This window comes from Oncorhynchus nerka, linkage group LG20 (genome assembly GCF_034236695.1).
Source record: "Oncorhynchus nerka isolate Pitt River linkage group LG20, Oner_Uvic_2.0, whole genome shotgun sequence".
Classification (NCBI taxonomy): domain Eukaryota; kingdom Metazoa; phylum Chordata; class Actinopteri; order Salmoniformes; family Salmonidae; genus Oncorhynchus; species Oncorhynchus nerka.
This window is the reverse complement of record NC_088415.1, coordinates 74,768,725-74,788,707: the sequence shown is the minus strand read 5'-3', so window position 1 is coordinate 74,788,707 and position 19,983 is coordinate 74,768,725. Positions and strand designations below refer to the sequence as shown.

The 19,983-nt window shown below is 43.9% G+C and overlaps 1 protein-coding gene across 2 annotated transcripts in view; it reads left to right on the top strand.

Annotated features, from left to right (window-relative positions):
* LOC115103131 (receptor-type tyrosine-protein phosphatase N2-like) overlaps positions 1-19,983 on the top strand; it is a 156,556-nt gene that overhangs the window by 49,985 nt on the left and 86,588 nt on the right. For both annotated transcript variants that reach the window (XM_029623808.2, XM_029623805.2), the window contains exons 12-13: positions 828-914; positions 8,264-8,343. In XM_029623808.2, the coding sequence (XP_029479668.1) occupies positions 828-914; positions 8,264-8,343 (167 nt within the window). The remainder of the gene's footprint in view (positions 1-827; positions 915-8,263; positions 8,344-19,983) is intronic.

The following is a 19,983-nucleotide window of genomic DNA, read 5'->3' as shown; positions in this document are numbered from 1 at the left end:
AGGAAAACTGAGACATGTACTGCTATACGGTACGCACAGTAGCCTGGTAGCAGGTACTCCTAATGGCCCTGGTCAAAAGTAGTGTACTACTATGTATAGTAGGGTATAGGGTGTCATTTGGGACTCCGACCCTATAAGCTATAGGCAGGGCTGAACTGAACCACTGTGGTGTGGCTACACCATTACACCTCCTCACCATCCCATCTGAACCTCCCTGTCTGGCCTGTAGTCTGAGAGAGGGCCTGTGTATCAAATTGCACCCTGTTCCCTATATAGTGCATTACTTTTGACCAGGGCTCTGGTAAAAAGTATTACACTAGATATCGAATAGGGTGCCATTTTGGAACACGTTCGGCGCACACAGGTGATTCATCATGCCAGAGGGAACTCCTGCTCCCAGCTCTCACACCTCACCCCCGCCTTATGTCCTCACTCTCTGTCTCCCTCTCCCTCAACTACCTATCTGGCTCTCTTGTCTTTGGCCCTTCCCCCCTCCCTCCTCTCCTCCCCCTCCCTCCCTCCATCCCCCTGACCTCCGTGCCTGTCTCCCCACTCATGTCCTCACTCTGTCTCCCTCTCCCTCAACTACCTATCTGGCTCTCTTGTCTTTGGCCCTCACTCCCCCCCTCCTCTACTCCCCTCCCTCCCTCCATCCCCCTGACCTCCGTGCCTGTCTCCCCACTCATGTCCCCATTCCTCTCTTCTGTGTGTGACAGGAATGTAATGTGTGGGAGCGCTCACCCACACTTAACAGGCTTAGGTATCAACTCTGTGGGGACCTTAAGGAGAAAGGCCAGTATTGATGAACTCTATTTTTCTCTCCACAGCGCATTGCAGACTGATGAGGGCCTCCACTTGATGGAGATTCTGACACGACGTGCCAAGCTGCAGATGACTGACTTCCTGGAGCTCTCGTACGTATTTTTGGTGGTGAATTTTTTTCAAATTTTTCACACACTCAATACAAACAACAACCAGTACAGACCCAACCAGTACAGACCCAACCAACAGAGTCAACCAGTACAGACCCAACCAGTACAGACCCAACCAGTACAGACCCAACAGAGTCAACAGTACAGACCCAACCAGTATAGACCCAACCAGTACAACCCCAACAGACAACCAACCAGTACAGACCCAACCAACAGAGTCAACCAGTACAGACCCAACCAACAGAGTCAACCAGTACAGACCCAACCAGTACAGACCCAACCAAAGTACAGACCCAACCAGTACAGACCAGTACAGACCCCAACAGAGTCAACCAGTACAGACCCAACAACAGAGTCAACCAACAGACCCAACCAGTCAACCAGTACAGACCCAACCAACAGTACAGTCAACCAGTACAGACCCAACCAGTACAGACCCAACCAACAGAGTCAACCAGTACAGACCCAACCAGTACAGACCCAACCAGTACAGACCCAACCAGTACAGACCCAACCAGTACAGACCCAGCCAGTACAGACCCAACCAACAGAGTCAACCAGTACAGACCCAACCAGTACAGACCCAACCAACAGAGTCAACCAGTACAGACCCAACCAACAGAGTCAACCAGTACAGACCCAACCAGTACAGACCCAACCAGTACAGACCCAGCCAGTACAGACCCAACCAAAAGAGTCAACCAGTACAGACCCAACCAGTACAGACCCAACCAACAGAGTCAACCAGTACAGACCCAACCAACAGAGTCAACCAGTACAGACCCAACCAGTACAGACCCAACCAACAGAGTCAACCAGTACAGACCCAACCAGTACAGACCCAACAAGTACAGACCCAACCAGTATAGACCCAACCAGTACAGACCCAACCAGTACAGACCCAACCAACAGAGTCAACCAGTACAGACCCAACCAACAGAGTCAACCAGTACAGACCCAACCAGTACAGACCCAACCAGTACAGACCCAACCAGTACAGACCCAACCAACAGAGTCAACCAGTACAGACCCAACCAACAGAGTCAACCAGTACAGACCCAACCAACAGAGTCAACCAGTACAGACCCAACCAGTACAGACCCAACCAACAGAGTCAACCAGTACAGACCCAACCAGTACAGACCCAACCAACAGAGTCAACCAGTACAGACCCAAGCAGTACAGACCCAACCAGTACAGACCCAACCAGTACATACCCAACCAACAGAGTCAACACCACTCCTGTATGTATTTAACCTTTTTATGTAACTCTATTCATTTTTGGCTGCATGCTTAAAAGGCATGACTAGATTTCCCTCAGAAAGCTTATACGATTCAGTGCAGCGTCTAAAATTGTCATCTTTAAATACTAATTCCCTGTAGCAGGTACAGTGTATTCTGAAAGTATTGAGACCCCTTGACTTTTTCCACATTTTGTTACGTTACAGCCTTATTCTAAAATGGATTCCATTGGTTTTATTCCTCATAAATATACACACAATACCCCAACATTTATTTTTTATTTTTGAAAATGTATTACAAAAAACAGGTACGTGCACCGGGCCTCCCACTCCCTTTTCTATTCTGGTTAGAGCCAGTTTGAGCTGTTCTGTGAAGGGAGTAGTACACAGCGTTGTACGAGATCTTCAGTTTCTTGGCAATTTCTCGCATGAAATAGCCTTAATTTGTTAGAACAAGAAAAGACTGACGAGTTTCAGAAGGAAGGTCTTTGTTTCTGGCCATTTTGAGCCTGTAATTGAACCCACAAATGCTGATGCTCCAGATACTCAACTAGTCTAAAGAAGGCCAGTTTTATGGCTTCTTTAATCAGGACAACAGTTTTCAGCTGTGCTAACATAATTGCAAAAGGCTTTTCTAATGATCAATTAGCCTTTTAAAATGATAAACTTGGATTAGCTAACACAACGTGCCATTGGAACACAGGAGTGATGGTTGCTGATAATGGGCCTCTGTACGCCTATGTAGATATTCCATTAAAAATCAGCCGTTTCCAGCTACAATAGTAATTTACAACATTAACAATGTCTACACTGTATTTCTGATCAATTTGATGTTATGATCAATTTGATGTTATTTTAAAGGATAAAAATTGTCCTTGTTTTTGAAAGAAAAGCACATATTTTCAAGCTCTGTCAGGTTGGATGGGGAGTGTCACTGCACAGCTATTTTCAGGTCTCTCCAGAGATGTTCGATCAGGTTCAAGTCCAGTCTCAAGATGGGCCACTCAAGGACAGTCAGAGACTTCTCCCAAAGCCACTTAGCCCCAGTCTGAGCTCCTGAGCGCTCTGGAGCAGGTTTTTATCAAGGATCTCACTGTACCATTCTCCCAGTCCCTGTCGCTGAAAAACATCCCCACAGCATGATGCTGCCACCTCCTTGCTTCACATTAGGGATGGTGCCAGGTTTCCTCCAGATGTGACACTTGGCATTCAGGCCAAAGAGTTCAATCTTGGTTTTAACAGACAAGAGGCTCTTGTTTCTCATGGTCAGAGTCGATTAGGTGTCTTTTGGCAAACTCCAAGCGGGCTGTCATGTGCCTTTTACTGAGGAGTGGCTTCCGTTTTGCCACTCTACCATAAAGGCCTGATTGGTGGAGTGCTGCAGGAATGGTTGTCCTTCTGGAAGGTTCTCCTATCTCCTCAGAGGAACTCTGGGAGCTCTGTCACAGTGACCATTGGGTTCTTGGTCACCTCCCTGACCAAGGCACTTCTCCCCCGATTGCTCAGGTTGGCTGGGCGGGCAGCTCTAGGAAGAATCTTGGTGGTTCCAAACTTTTTCCATTTAAGAATGATGGAGCTTCTGTCTTCTTGGGGACCTTTAATGCTGGAGACATTTTTGGTACCCTTCCCCAGATCTGTGCCTAGACACAATATTGTCTCGGAGCTCTACAGACAATTCCTTCGACCTCATGGCTTGTTATTTTCTCTGACATGCACTGTCAACTGTGGGACCTCATATAGACAGGTGTGTACCTTTCCAAATAATGTCCAATCAATTGAATTTACCACAGGTGGACTCCAATCAAGTTGTAGAAACATCTCAAGGATGATCAATGGAAACAAGCTGCACTTGAGCTCAATTTTGTGTATCATAGCAAAGGGTCTGAATACTTATGTAAATAAAGTATTTCTGTTTTTTATTTTTAATAAATTTGCAAAAATGTCTATAAACCTGTTTTCAATTTGTCATTATAGAGTATTGTGTATTGTGTAAAGATTGATAATTTTATTTATTTTATTTAATCCATTTAAGAACAAGGCTGTAACATAACAACTTGTAGAAATGCACTGTAGATAGGAATACATCCACTGAATAATGCAGACTGAAGTGCAGAGCAGTGCGTGGAGAGAGTTTATACAATATACTGTAGAAAAATACCTAAAACCAAACAGCTATGTTTTAGGTGGCAAGTGCACCATGTCATGTCAAACGTTACCTCAGGTGCTTAAAAACTTTTATTGCCAAAAATAAATCAATATAATAAAACAGGAACACTCAAATCATTTAAACCGTCTAACAGGTTGAAAGCCTAAGAAATGCACCCTTAGTGAGAAATAAGATATCCAGAGACACTTGTCTTATTCTGTAAACATTCGAGCTGGAGGGTGAAGATGGGAATCTTGCTCATGCACATTATTGACATGAGGCGCCATATACTTTAGAGCCGTGGCTGCAATCATTTATTAACGAGAATGAACTTTTCATGAACCTCCCTCTCTTTATCCAAAATCGTTATGTTTTTCTACGCAGGTATCTGACTTTGAACACCACACACTCGCGCACACACACACATACACACATACACACACACACACACACATGCAATGAGGCTTTTAAAGCCATCCACAACAGAAATGAGAATCTACTGACATACTGTGATGGTCTGTGTGTTCAGTGGCATCTCTTTCAAATACTCTCACCAACAGCTACTCTACACACATTTGACATACAAATGCACAGCTAGATATTGCACCGAAGCACATTATTCAAAGATGACATTCAAAATAACATCAACGAGAAAATCATATCCACGTTCTATAGAAACATGATGCCATAACCTGTCATATGTTTATTTCCCCAACCGTCATGCCCTGTACCCCACGACTACACACAGCTTTACAATGGACCACATTCTTCATGACTTATGCTCAAGTCTGACATTGTGGTCATTGTAATGCATTCATTCATCAAATGAACATACACTGCTATACTTAATAAGCGTAGCAGTATGTATGCAGCAACAATTTACCGCCATAAATGCAATGGTGACGTAACATGCTGATGACAGGCATGAGAAAGAGAGTGTTGTATGGGCTGGCAGGCCCCCTTTGTGTCTTTCTAACTACTACGCTTGATTGTTGGCGGTACAAGTAGCGATTGGTCGCCTCTGTATCATGTGACCCTGTTTGTAAGGTTCTGAAAATGACATTGTTTCTGAAGCACCTCACGGCACTAGGGCGGTTTACACTGCTCATGGGTGGCCCTACAGGGCCGGACTAATGTACCTTTTGTCTTTATCCCTTTCTGGAGCTGAAAGGGCGTTGGTATGGGAGAGTGATAGATTGGGTGGGAGAGAGCCGGGGCCCTTTGTTAGAGCTCCGAGCCGGCCCAACAGGGGGCGCAGTCTGGACAATTTGTCGAGGCCGCCACGCTTCTTTTATTTCCTGCTCCTTGCAGCTAACCGCTGCCACTCCTAGACCACGACTCCACCTAGGAGCCTGGGAGAATGGCCCTCCCAGCATGGCTCCTTTCTCCCTTCATGTTGACTCATTTGTGTAAGCATGACTTAGTCCTGTAGGGCTTTGAAATGAGTGTCTATCATGTTTTTCATATTGAAGGAAAATATAGATGCATACAAACAGGGTAATTCAATGTTCGTGTAATACTAACACAGTATGCAAGACACAAGGCCAAACATTACACACACAAGTTAATCAATCATAATATCCAGTATTATTTATTATGACTGACAGAGGAGACTCTGCCAGAATCGTCTCATAATATCTGGAATTGATCATGTCAGGCCTGAGCGGTTGAAAGCAGAGACGTTAGTTTTGATGTGTCAATGTGGGTGGTTTGCTTCAGAACCATCTAGCATTAGTTCCCTCTGAATAATAGTTGTTGTGTAACCATTACTGACTTCGGTCAGACTCCAATTTGAAAAGACATGGGGTGACGTAATGTCTGACTTCAGCTCATTTCACAGAAAAACCACTAGGTGGGGAGATGCATCTATGCTGGCTGCTTGTAATGTGGTCTATATAATACTGAACAGACATGAACTCATTTACTTTCACAGTAGTATCATAGATTATGATGGTTGATGAACAATGACAGTTTGACATTCCGATACTTGATGTTGTAATGTACAGTAACTGGCTAGTCAAAAATCATGATTATATTTGTGTTCTAACAGACTAATATTGAGTGTTTCGCTTCGACAGTGGAGTAATACTGTGCTAAAGAAAAGCATGAGCTTCAGTTTGAAAACCACAGTCATTTTTTACTTTTGCTGTGTTGAATTTTGAAAAACGTTCATTGGATGGCTGTGGCGTAGGTCAGGAAACATATCAATTTGTTATAAAGTCACAATGAGTGATATTCCTCTTCAACCGCTAATAGACCTCTATGGCAGGTTGATCTATCTCCTAATATATGTGATACATCTATACATCTAGAGCTTTACGGAGGTAAATATAATATTAAGGTTGAATGGCTGGCTGCTGGTTGAGGTACTCTCCACACATTGCTAGAGATCTTAACCTCCTGGCTGAAGTCTTTGACTTCAACATACAGCAAAGCACTTTCTGTTCAATAAAATCTCCAGCATTTTATATTCGATATGTTGCCATTACCTGTTTTTGTTCAGTGTGGTTCACCCATGCCCTAATTCATCACTTTGAGCCATTTTAAGCTCAATATAGTACCTGGCCAGTGTCCACCCTAGTTTTGCTCTTTGGGAAGACATTGTGAGGGGAAATATTATTTGTACAGCACTTTTCATTACGCACAAAATTCATAAAGCTCTGTACATCAGAAATTGTCCCTATGACTGTCGGTGAAGGGACAAGCATTGGGTATGTGTATCTCATTGTAGACCAAAACCCCCGTCCTTGTCATTTGTTGTTTGTAAAATGCCTGGAGGCACATTGAGATTGAAGAGGGTATCCGGCGGCTCCTGTGGCTACAGGGAATCTAACAGGCGGGGGGGCACATTGAGATTCACGAGGATATCCGGCGGCACCTGTGGCTACAGGGAATCTAACAGGCGGGGGGGCACATTGAGATTCACGAGGATATCCGGCGGCACCTGTGGCTACAGGGAATCTAACAGGCGGGGGCACATTGAGATTCACGAGGATATCCGGCGGCTCCTGTGGCTACAGGGAATCTAACAGGCGGGGCGGCACATTGAGATTCACGAGGGTATCCGGCGTCACCTGTGGCTACAGGGAATCTAACAGGCGGGGGCACATTGAGATTCACGAGGATATCCGGCGGCACCCTGTGGCTAACAGGGAATCTAACAGGCTGTGGCTACAGGGGGGGCACATTGAGATTCACGAGGGTATCCGGCGGCTCCTGTGGCTACAGGGAATCTAACAGGGGGGCACATTGAGATTCACGAGGGTATCCGGCGGCTCCTGTGGCTACAGGGAATCTAACAGGGGGGCACATTGAGATTCACGAGGGTATCCGGCGGCTCCTGTGGCTACAGGGAATCTAACAGGCGGGGGTCACATTGAGATTCACGAGGGTATCCGGCGGCTCCTGTGGCTACAGGGAATCTAACAGGGGGCACATTGAGATTCACGAGGGTATCCGGCGGCTCCTGTGGCTACAGGGAATCTAACAGGCGGGGGGGCACATTGAGATTCACGAGGATATCCGGCGGCACCTGTGGCTACAGGGAATCTAACAGGCGGGGGGGCACATTGAGATTCACGAGGATATCCGGCGGCTCCTGTGGCTACAGGGAATCTAACAGGCGGGGGGGCACATTGAGATTCACGAGGATATCCGGCGGCTCCTGTGGCTACAGGGAATCTAACAGGCGGGGGGTCACATTGAGATTCACGAGGGTATCCGGCGGCTCCTGTGGCTACAGGGAATCTAACAGGCGGGGAAGCCAGAGGTGAAATAATATTCAAGCACCGTGTGTGTAGGGCTCTGCTTTAATGGCCTGAGATGCTTTTTTAAGGCAGGAGGGTAGAAAAATAATGCTTCACCACCATGAAAAATACATTCCTGCTTGTGTTTGGGTGTCTCGTCTGTCTGTGTGTGTGTTTTATTCATGTATTTTTTTACAGAGTGGTAGGCCCAGCTGTGACCTTCAGAGTGCGACCTAATGCCCAGAACATCAGCACCGCAGATGTGGCCAATGTAGCAGGTAGGTCAGAGCATTTCTGATAGATAAATGTGATTTAATGTATGAAGAATTCCATTCCAAAATGCTATACATACAATTTCAGAAATGTTGGTAAATAAGCTTTTTTGTTTAAAAAACGTATAAAAGAGATTGGTGTTAAAAGACAGAAATGTATTGATTTGAAACCTATCACTAGATAGTTTCATTTCAGAGAGACAAACAATCACATTTTGTTGCAAAACAAATATATATCCGCCTAACAGACCACGACGGACCCTCCACCTCCATAGAAAATAGTAACACCTTTATTTTTTTTATTTAACTACCAATTCAGTTAAGAACAAATTCTTCTTTACAATGTCGGCCTACCCCAGCCAAACACTGATGGCCCTATGGGACTCCCAATCACAGCCTGATGTGATACAGCTTGGATTCATACCAGGGACTGTAGTGACGCATCTTGCACTGAGATGCAGTGCCTTAGACCGCTGCGCCACTCGGAAGCCCTACATTTGTAACATCGTTATATACAAAAGAAATGATCTGTAAAATAATATGAGATCTCATCTGGGCTGTGGTCAAAAGTAGTGCACAATAGGGAATATGGTGTCATTTGGGACAAGGCCCAACTCTAATCATCAAGCACTATAGCACGAGGCTAGATTTATGATGTGTTGAATTTAATTGTATAGGGTGCGAACATTCCATTCCAGCTGAACAATTGATATATAGAGTTTTGCAACAAAACCAATTGTTATACACATCTAAAATCTATTAATAAATAATCTGAGGACAGTAATATTTTTTACACACACATAAAGGTACCAATAAGCAATCATTTCTCATGAAAAAACACAAATGTGAAAAATTGTTGGATAAAGCATTTGGAAATAAGCTCTTCATATATGACTTTACCAAAAAAAAGACATTTCTTGTGCTTTAGTGGAGCATGTTGGATCTGAAATTAACATTTGACCTTTTATCAGATATCACAACGTTTAAGTTGTTTACTCTCAGAAATAAACTCAGCAAAACAAGAAACGTCCTCTCACTGTAAACTGCGTTTATTTTCAGCAAACTTAGCATGTGTAAATATTTGTATGATCATAACAAGACTCAACAACTGAGACATAAACTGAACAAGTTCCACAGACATGTGACTAACAGAAATTGAATAATGTGTCCCTGAACAAAGGGGGGGTCAAATCAAAAGTAACAGTCAGTATCTGGTGTGGCCACCAGCTGCATTAAGTACTGCAGTGCATCTCCTCCTCATGGACAGCACCAGATTTGTCAGTTCTTGCTGTGAGATGTTACCCCACTCTTCCACTATGCCACCTGCAAGTTCCTGGACATTTCTGGGGGGAATGGCCCTAGCCCTCACCCTCCGATCTAACAGGTCCCAGACGTGCTCAATGGGATTGAGATCTGGGCTCTTCGCTGGCCATGGCAGAACACTGACATTCCTGTCTTGCAGGAAATCACGCACAGAATGAGCAGTATAGCTGGTGGCATTGTCATGCTGGAGGGTCATGTCAGGATGAGCCTGCAGGAAGGGTACCACATGAGGGAGAAGGATGTCTTCCTAGTAACGCATAGCATTGAGATTGCCTGCAATGACAACAGGCTCAGTCCGATGATGAAGTGCCACACCGCCCCAGACCACGACGGACCCTCCACCTCCAATTCGATCTTGCTCCAGAGTACAGGCCTCGGTGTAACGCTCATTACTTCGACGATAAACAGAAATCCGACCATATCCCCTGGTGAGACAAAACCGCGACTCGTCAGAGAAGAGCACTTTTTGCCAGTCCTGTCTGGTTCAGCGACGGCGACGATGATGTCTGGTGAGGACCTGCCTTACAACAGGCCTACAAGCCCTCAATCCAGCCTCTCTCAGCCTATTGCGGACAGTCTGAGCACTGATGGAGGGATTGTGCGTTCCTGGTGTAACTCAGACAGTTGTTGTTACCATACTGTACCTGTCCGACAGGTGTGATGTTCAGATGTACCGATCCTGTGCAGCTGTTGTTACACGTGTTCTGCCACTGCGAGGATGATCAGCTGTCCGTCCTGTCGCCACGTAGCGCTGTGTTAGGCGACTCACAGTACTGACATTGCAATTTATTTCCCTGGCCACATCTGCAGTCCTCATGCCTCCTTGCAGCATGCCTAAAGCACGTTCACGCAGATGAGCAGGCACCCTGGGCATCTTTCTTTTGGTGTTTTTCAGAGTCAGTAGAAAGGCCTCTTCAGTGTCCTAAGTTTTCATAACTGTGACCTTAATTGCCTACCGTCTGTAAGCTCTTAGTGTCTTAACGACTGTTCCACAGGTGCATGTTCATTAATTGTTTATGGTTCATTGAACAAGCATGAGAAACAGTGTTTAAACCCTTTACAATGAAGATCTGTGAAGTTTTGGGGATTTTTACGAATTATCTTTGAAAGACAGGGTCCTGAAAAAGAGACGTTTCTTTTTTTATAGTATAGTTCACAGTTTTGATTGGTTCATATTGAAAGCTCTCTGTAAAGGCCACTGGTAATGGAGATGTGTGTCATTGGGAAGAAGACTAAAGTCAGAATGACGTCCATTAAGCGTTCTTAGGAAGCCTCCCTTCAGTGTAATCTGCTGTAGCTTTGACCTCTGTGCTATGCACCAATCACATTCCTCTATGGTGAATTAAGTACAGATATGTGTTGTCAAAGATTCCATGGAAATTAGAAAGATTAGCTGTATTTGAGCTGTGCGTGGTTAGTATTACTGACAAACGTACAAGGCTGCTTCAACAGGTACCAGGAAAATATGGATATAAAATGAGAAGGTAATGTTTTTCCTGATTGTCTTAGATAAATATTACATTCTTACCATTATTGTATAGGACATTTTAGCTCTGGTCAAAAGTAGTGTGCACTGTAAAGGGAATAGCAATATAAATGGAATGTCATTCCCTGGGAGGGACCTGGCTAGATTCTCAAAATGACCCCTGGCTGGGGCCTGGCTGAGACTACCTCCTCCAAATCACCGACACATGCACACTCACAGACACACACACACACACAAGTTACATGAATAGCTAAACCTTGTTTTTTTCCCTTATTGATGACAGCTTTGATAATTGAACTCCACAGTCCACACTCTTGATGATGTGATTATGTAATGGCTACTTCACCCACCTGTTTCGAAAGTGCTATTTTTCTTGTTCGCTCCCTCGTTTCTCATTTCCAGTGCTGCGACTAAGTTGTTTTGAGAGGTCATGGATGAGCCTTGATTGATATTAATGCTAACAGTTGACAGAACCGCACTTCAAAATGAAATACCTCTTACCTCAAATGCAGTACTGTGGGTGAGCTGCTGTATTTAAAGCATCATTTGTCATATTCAACAAGAATATGGGCAGAGATGATTTCAATATCCCCATTTTCTGTTGTTTTTCTGAGACATTATGCAATACAAGGCCATACTTTTATCATAATTTTACAGATTCTTCCAGATGCATTGGAGAAATCTGTGTGCCCATTTTTTAAGCAGTTTGAGACCCTTTTGACCAATGCCCTGGTCAAAAGTAGTGCACTATATTGGGAATTTAGGACACATCCTTGGACCGGCTGGACAAAGAAGTCAGCCTTATCATTCTTCTCCTTCATATGAACAATACTTGATCGATAAAGAGCCAGCCAGCAGGGCCATGGTGGAGGAGGGTGCTTGCTGTCTGACAAAGAGGTGCAGCAGCATCTTCATCCCAAATTGCACCCTATTCTCTATATATTATGCACTACTTTTGACCAAGGCCCATAGGACTAGCACTATGGGCCCTGTTCAAAAGTAGTGCACAATATATAGGGAATACGGTACCATTTGGGATGCAGCCCTGTATGGCCCTGACCTGCTGTGTAAAGAGCCCTGGAGTGGAGCTTCTGTCACGCGTACCCGACCATTGTGAGGCACCCAGGGCCAGGCGAGGGCCATTGTCAGGGGGGATGTCAAGATGGTGGGCAGCGGGGTGATGACCCTCATTGTCAGGCCTATTCATGCGCACTACAATGTTGTGGAGTGGCAGGCCCAAAGGCCACTTCCAGTGGTGCGTCCCGGCCGTGAGAACCGGCCTTCTCTATGGGCTGGAGGTCAGGGTCAGGCCAGCCAGCAGCGTAATTAGCACTTTAAGCAGGAGGATACCAGCTGAGGACCACTGACACTAAAAAGCAGAAAGAAACACAGACACACACCACCCTGCTGTTTATCTGAAACCCAACCCTTATCAGCCTCAGATGGCTGCTGTAGATATGCATGTTGTTGTTAACAAACAGTGGAGTAAAACAAGTATGCTCATGAGGCGTGTTTAAGTTATATTCTTCAAGAATCAGTAGCTATATATCATTAATTTAAGAGTCCCTCAAAAAATCCAGAATAGAATGCATGTGTTGTCTATAAACTGTCTCCACTTTGAATGTTATATATTTTTAAAGCGCCAAATGGTTTGACTGATTGTGCATTATTAACCATTAAACTGAGTCTCTTATGTTTTCTATGAAGAGGAGTACATGCATTGTCTTCCGTGACAATAGCTAGTTACACATTCACTGGCTGAGTGTAATATCTGAGATGTGATTTGTGTTGACATAGAAATAAGTCTTTGTCACTGAGGTCACACACAGTTCAATAAGTTATAAAGGCAGTTTCCCTTCGGTGAATGACTAAGTTTGTATGCTAATTGATGGAATGACCCCTTTCAAAAAGTCAAGAAATTGTGATCATTCTGATATTTTTCACATACATCTATCAAACCAGCTTTTCTTCTGTCAGTTCCTCACTTATGCAGACAGCTCTGTAGAGCTGTTGTGGTTTTGAATATGGTGTATCCAACACCGTTTTCCCACTTTAAACCTATTCTTATTCACTTCCTATCTCTGGTAGCCTCTTGTCCTAACCTTGCCTTGAATCTCAATCACCTCATCCACTATGAACCATGAGTCATTTCTGATCACTGGTTAATACAGGAGTTGAAATGAGACCCCAATTCTGCTGATTATTACAAAGACTATTGGTTGTATTTTTTTCTCGTCTTTTCGCAGTTCAGTGGTTTAGCATAGATCTCATAATGCTGTCAAAATGTCAAATCTAATTACCTGGCTCTTTAAGAAAGAGTAATGTGGTTTATCTACCTAACTTATCTTCTCCTTATTGATGTGGAGAAAGCCTTAGCGGTTAGCTTAGTGGTTAGTCTTAGGGCGCTGACTAACACCTACATATGAAACATTATAGAGTATTCAAGGAGGCCTGGGTAAGGCCAAAATATCATTATTATTTTTTTTTTTGTCTTGTTTTGTGACAAATCTTCCATGCTGCTCTACAAAAAAAGGGAATTTAATGTATACCTGTTTAAGCTAATTTATTGTAATCCGTGTGACTCTGTAAACATGCATGATGTTGATGTACAAAGGGAATTTGTGACATGACATTGCAAATCTTGTCGTAACGTTACATCACCATGGTTATCATCAGCAGCAGCTCAGCCTTTTGTGTTTTCTGAGAGAAGTCGCATGCCGACCATAAAAGTACCAAATACATTACATTTTGAGGTCTTCCTAAATCCCTGTATGCTTGTCTGTTTTGACCATACAACATTAGTGTATAAAAACACATTTTCCAGCTCCAAACTACTCCCCCCAAGCAGGCCAATCCTTGGTTCCCTTTCGCATAATCCTCATCAGTAGCAACAAGTCTGCATCCCAAATGGCACTCTATTCCCTATAGTGTACTACTTTTGATAAGAGCCCTATGGGCCCTGGTTAAAAGTAGTGCACTATATAAGGAAGTGGGTGCCATTTGGGACCCACCCTGACTGTTTGTCATCAGCAATTTCTGTTTCGATTCAACTCTTAAATTTTCTCCATTGATTTCCTGTGTGATTGCATTGGAAGTCTCCCCAGTGGGACTATGGGCCCACTTAAGCCCTACAGGAGCCACCAGACCCAATGAAGTTAACTTCATGTAACTTCATGCCTGTTGATCAGTTCTCATCTAATGCTGAAGGATAGTCAATTCATGATTTTCTGGCTAGATTTTGGTCAAAATGTGCTCAAACCAAATTAGTGGAAAATAAAATGATGAAAATAGGGTTTCCTGTTGTTTATTGAATTAACAGGTTGGTGCTTCATCTTTATTCTCTATGGTATTCTCTCTCGTATGGTGGTGGTTGTGTTTTGTGATTTCTGTGAAATCCCTTCTAGCAAGACCCCGATCGTTTGTTTTCCCCATGGTTCAGTCACTTCAGAGAGAACTCGGAGGGTATGAGGTGTGTGGTGGCATCACCAGAGCTTTGGGAGCATCTGTGAGTCCTGCTGTAGAGAAGGTGGAACACAGGTGTTGTGTGGAAGCTGGGTTTGTTCAGCAGCAGTGGCAGTGCGGGCGTCATGGTCCTCAGCCAGCCCTCTCTGGGCAGGCCTCTCAGGGTCCAACTCTCACAGCTGACAGCTCTAATGTGGCTACGTCCCAAATGACACAAAAAGTAGTGCACTATATAATAGGGTGCCATTTGGGATGCTGCTTCTGTATAGGCCCTGCTTCTGGACCTCCAGCTTCGGAACTCCTACAGATGGCACCCTATTTCCCTATATAGTGCACTATACAGGCAAAAGGATGCCATTTGAGCCTCAGCACTCCTACAGTTGGCTTGATTGACTGGATCTCATGCTGGCTCTGCTGCCTGCATGGTTCCACTCTTGCATCATTCTATGGCAGTCAGCAACTGGCTGGCTGGGAGAGAGAGAGAGGTAGAGTGAAAGCTTCCATTTTGCTGCAGTCTGTTTCTTTGTGCTAAAAAGGTAGTATGTGTGGGATGTGTGAATGGATGCTCTAAGCTTGGATGTAGGCCTAGCTCACATATGAAGATGATGGCATAACATAAGTAAGGGACCATCAATGAGGGGATATGCGTTCAATGGAAAATAATGAACAATGTGGGAGGGGTGTTCGATGACGCGCTAGCAGGGGGTGGAACTAACCTTCCAAGGAGTTGCAATATTTTCCAGAGAATGCATAGAGCCCCGAGTTGATTTTATACCATGGCTAAGATGTAGAAATGTGTTCATTTGCAGGTAGAAATGTGTTCAACATCCACTGAAGTAACAAGCTAGCAAGTTTACTACATAGCTACAGTAGTTACCTTGGCAACCAAACAGACTTGCTAATTTAGCTAACTAAACCATCAGTCCTAGCTTGCTATTATAAAAATCGAATTCAGCAATGCCAATAATGTTTTCAATTCGACTCTTGCTTTCAAAAACAGCTCAAACATAGAACATGTAAACCATTGAATTTTACCGTGCTGATATACAGTTAATTCGGAAAGTATTCAGACCCCTTCCCCTTTTCCACACTTTTTTACGCCTTTTTCTGAAATGTATCAAATAAAAAAACATCCTCATCAATCTACACACAATACCCCATAATGACAAAGCTACAGTAGATTTTTAGAAATGTTATAAAATGTATTACATTTTTTTTAAAGATACCTTATGTAAATAAGTATTCAGACCCTTTCCTATGAGACTCAAAATTGAGCTCAGGTGCATCCTTTTTCCATTGATCATCCTTGAGATGTTTCTACAACTTGATTGGAGTTCACCTGTGATAAATTATTTTGATTGGACATGATTTGGAAAGGCACACACCTGTCTATATAAGGTACCACAGTTGACAGTGCATGTCAGAGCAAAAACCAAGTCATGGGGTCGAAGGAATTGTCCGTAGCGCTCCAAGACAGGATTGTGTCGAGGCACAGATCTGGGGAAGGGTCAAAAAAATGTCTGCAGCATTGAAGGTCCTCAAGAACACAGTGGCCTCCATCATTCTTGGAAGAATTTTGGAACAACCAAGACTCTTCCTAGAGTTGGCCGCCCGACCAAAATGAGCAAAAGGGGGTGAAGGGCCTTGACCACGGTCAGGGAAGTGACCAAGAACCCGATGGTCACTCTGACAGAGCTCCAGAGTTCCTCTGTGGCGATGGAAGAACCTTCCAGAAGGATAACCATCTCTGCAGCACTCTACCAATCAGCCTTTATGGTAGAGTGGCCAGACGGAGGCCAGACGGAAGCCACTCCTCAGTAAAAGGCACATGACAGCCCATTTTGGAGTTTGCCAAATGGTCTGATGAAACCAAGATTGAACTCTTTGGCCTGAATGCCAAGCGTTACGTCTGGAGGAAACCTGGCACCATCCCTACGGTGAAGCACGGGGGTGGCAGCATCATGCTGTGGGGATGTTTTTCAGCGGCAGGGACTGGGAGACTATTAAGGATCAAGCTAAAGATGAATGACGCAAAGTACAAAGAGATCCTTGATGAAAACCTGCTCTAGAAAACTCAGGAGCTCAGACTGGAGCGAAGGTTCACCTTCCAACAGGACAACAACCCTAAGCACACAGCCAAGACAACGGAGGAGTAGCTTCAGGACAAGTCTCTGAATGTCCTTGAGTGGCCCCGCCTGAGCCCGGGCCACACCAGTGTAACTGCTAAACTGCTATCTGACTGTACACTGCACTGCAGGATTTTAGTCCACGAGCGAAAGGCAAAGGTGAGAGGAGTAGAGAGTGTAGATAGTTGTGAGAAGGAATTATATATACAATGAGCAAAGTGATCATGCATTTTTTTATGTGGCTGCTATGAAAGTGACATGTTTGCGTTCGATCAGGGGCATATTAATTCCGCCAATTCTGTTGAAAAAAGCTTCTTAAACGAAAGCAAACAGAACGAAACGGGGATAAACATACCAGAATTAAAATTTTAAAAAACACTAATTTGCAACTGTTTGACCTAATGATTACACCCTAGATCAGCTAGATGCAGGCAAGAGTGTGCAAGGCGGTATTGAATGTGTCACTGTCTTGTGATCTTGACTACTCAAAATTCTCTCGACCTGTGTACCTACGTTGTAAACTTTCGTTCATAAGCTAGGTTGTAGCAACCTCATAATGGGTATAGGGAACATTTGAGTGTCATGTAGTAGCCTAACCCTATCACTGTTACATTAAACTGGGTGAAAGAATATGAATGACAGTCATCCAATATGCTGTAATATAAATATGCCATGCTCATTAAAAAAATGTAATCATCCTCCCTTATCTTAAACGGCACCGACCGCCACTGATGCAATGGTATAACATAACATTAATACGAGTGTTTCTGTAACCATTTGTATGACATTTTGTACTATTCCATCACTATGTTTTTACTGCAGGATGGTTAAAACACCATGCAGAGTCCCTTGTCACATCAGCCATGACAGTATTCTCTCTGGGTCAGTAAAAAAGCCATGTTCCTCCAGCTTCCTAGTCATGGTTCCTCTCTCTCTCTCGCTCTCTCTCACTCTCTCTCGCTCTCTCTGCAGTGAAGAACATTATTAGAGGCTGTTGAAATGCTCCTGTTGTTCGCTCACCTTTAGTGGCCTGATCAGGCAGCAGCCCGCTACTCGTAGTGAGCTCTGAGATCCCTGATGAGAACAGAAGTAGACAGCTGAATTGATTGGCCCACTTCAGCGTATGGACCTTGATTACAGCCGCATTCAAGTGTTGTTCTGTTCTCTCCACAGCTCCTTCACTCATCAGAGCAGCTAGAGGAGGAGAGAAAAGCAGACTGACTCACTAGGATTAGGCTGTCTGTCTGTCTGCATGCTGCATGTAGCCAGCTAGCTGTGTTGCCCTCCAAACATTAACACACAAACCAATGCAGTTCCCTGTAGTTGCACATAGGTAGGCTAAAGATTTAGGATAACGCCAAAGTATCTGTATGTACTGTTCTATTCCCAGAATAAGACATCTTTCTTGCAATTTCCTCATTTAGAAAAATATTGATGCCTACCTTGAATAAGTAACATAACATATAGTGATTGATGGCTTCAACAATATGTTATTACTGTAGTTTTTATAAGTATGCACAGTATGTTCTACAGTGTGATTCACAAATGTCAACGTGTCCTGGCTGAGTGAGTGATAGAGAACGCTTGGTCCATACAATGGCTGTTCGCCACTGAAAGGTAGAGGTACTGTAGCTGTCTCCATAAGATTACAGTAGGAGGTGAAGAGCGTTTGATGGTTCGAGCCAACATGAAATGTCCCATTGAAACCCGTCTGGGGTTTCTGTCTGTCTGTTCTAGAGCGTTTTATGTATTCTAACAGAGAGACAAAGGCAGCCCAGGAACATCAAAGCTGCTGGGTGACATTTAAGGCTCTGCATCTTCAAAGGCCTGCTCCCTGCTTTTGTACTTTTTGTCTATAATTAATGTACTCCTTCTATTCCTCCTTTCTAATTCCAAGCGGGATTAGAGTGCCAGATTAGAATTGATCGTCCTCCTCATAATTTTTATTTGCATCCCAGAGACTAAGCACCAAATCACCAGGCACTGGGGGGATTTATTGGTAGTGTCTTTGCATGATCTATTGATAGGACTAGTGTGTGTGTGTGTATGTATGTACAGTTGAAGTCATTAAAACTCATTTTTCAACCACTCCACAAATTTCTTGTTAACAAACTATAGTTTTGGCAAGTCGGTTAGGACATATACTTTGTGCATGACACAAGTCATTTTTACAATAATTGTTTACAGACAGATTATTTCACTTATCACAATTCCAGTCGGTCATAATTTTACATACACTAAGTTGACTGTGCCTTTAAACAGCTTGGAAAATTCCAGAAAATTATGTCATGGCTTTAGAAGCTTCTGATAGGCTAATTGACATAATTTCAGTTAATTGGAGGTGTACCTGTGGTTGTATTTCAAGGCCTACCTACAAACTCAGTGCCTCTTTGCTTGACGTCATGGGAAAATCAAAAGAAATCAGCCAAGGCCTCAGAATTTTTTTTGTAGACCTCCACAAGTCTGGTTCATCCTTGGGAGCAATTTGCAAATGCCTGAAGGTGCCACGTTCATCTGTACAAACAATAGTATGCAAGTATAAACACCATGGGACCACGCAGCCGTCATACTGCTCAGGAAGGAGATGCGTTCTGTCTCCTAGAGATGAACGTACTTTGGTGCGAAAAGTGCAAATCAATCCCAGAACAACAGCAAAGGACCTTGTGAAGATGCTGGAGGACGCAGGTACAAAAGTAACTATATCCACAGTAAAACGAGTCTAATATCGACATAACCTGAAAGGCCACTCAGCAAGGAAGAAGCCACTGCTCCAAAACCGCAATAAAAAAGCCAGACTACGGTTTGCAACTGCACATGGGGACAAAGATCGTACTTTTTGGAGAAATGTCCTCTAGTCTGATGAAACAAAAATAGAACTGTTTGGCCATAATGACCATCGTTATGTTTGGAGGGAAAAGGTGGAGGCTTGCAAGCCGAAGAACACCATCCCAACTGTGAAGCACGGGGGTGGCAGCATCATGTTGTGGGGGTGCTTTACGGCAGGAGGGACTGGTGCGCTTCACAAAATAGATGGCATCATGAGGAGGAAAATTATGTGGATATATTGAAGCAACATCTCAAGACATCAGTCGGGAAGTTAAAGCTTGGTCGCAAATGGGTCTTCCAAATGGACAACGACCCCAAGCATACTTCCAAAGTAGTGGCAAAATGGCTTAAGGACAACAAAGTCAAGGTATTGGAGTGGCCATCACAAAACCCTGACCTCAATCCTATAGAACATTTGTGGGC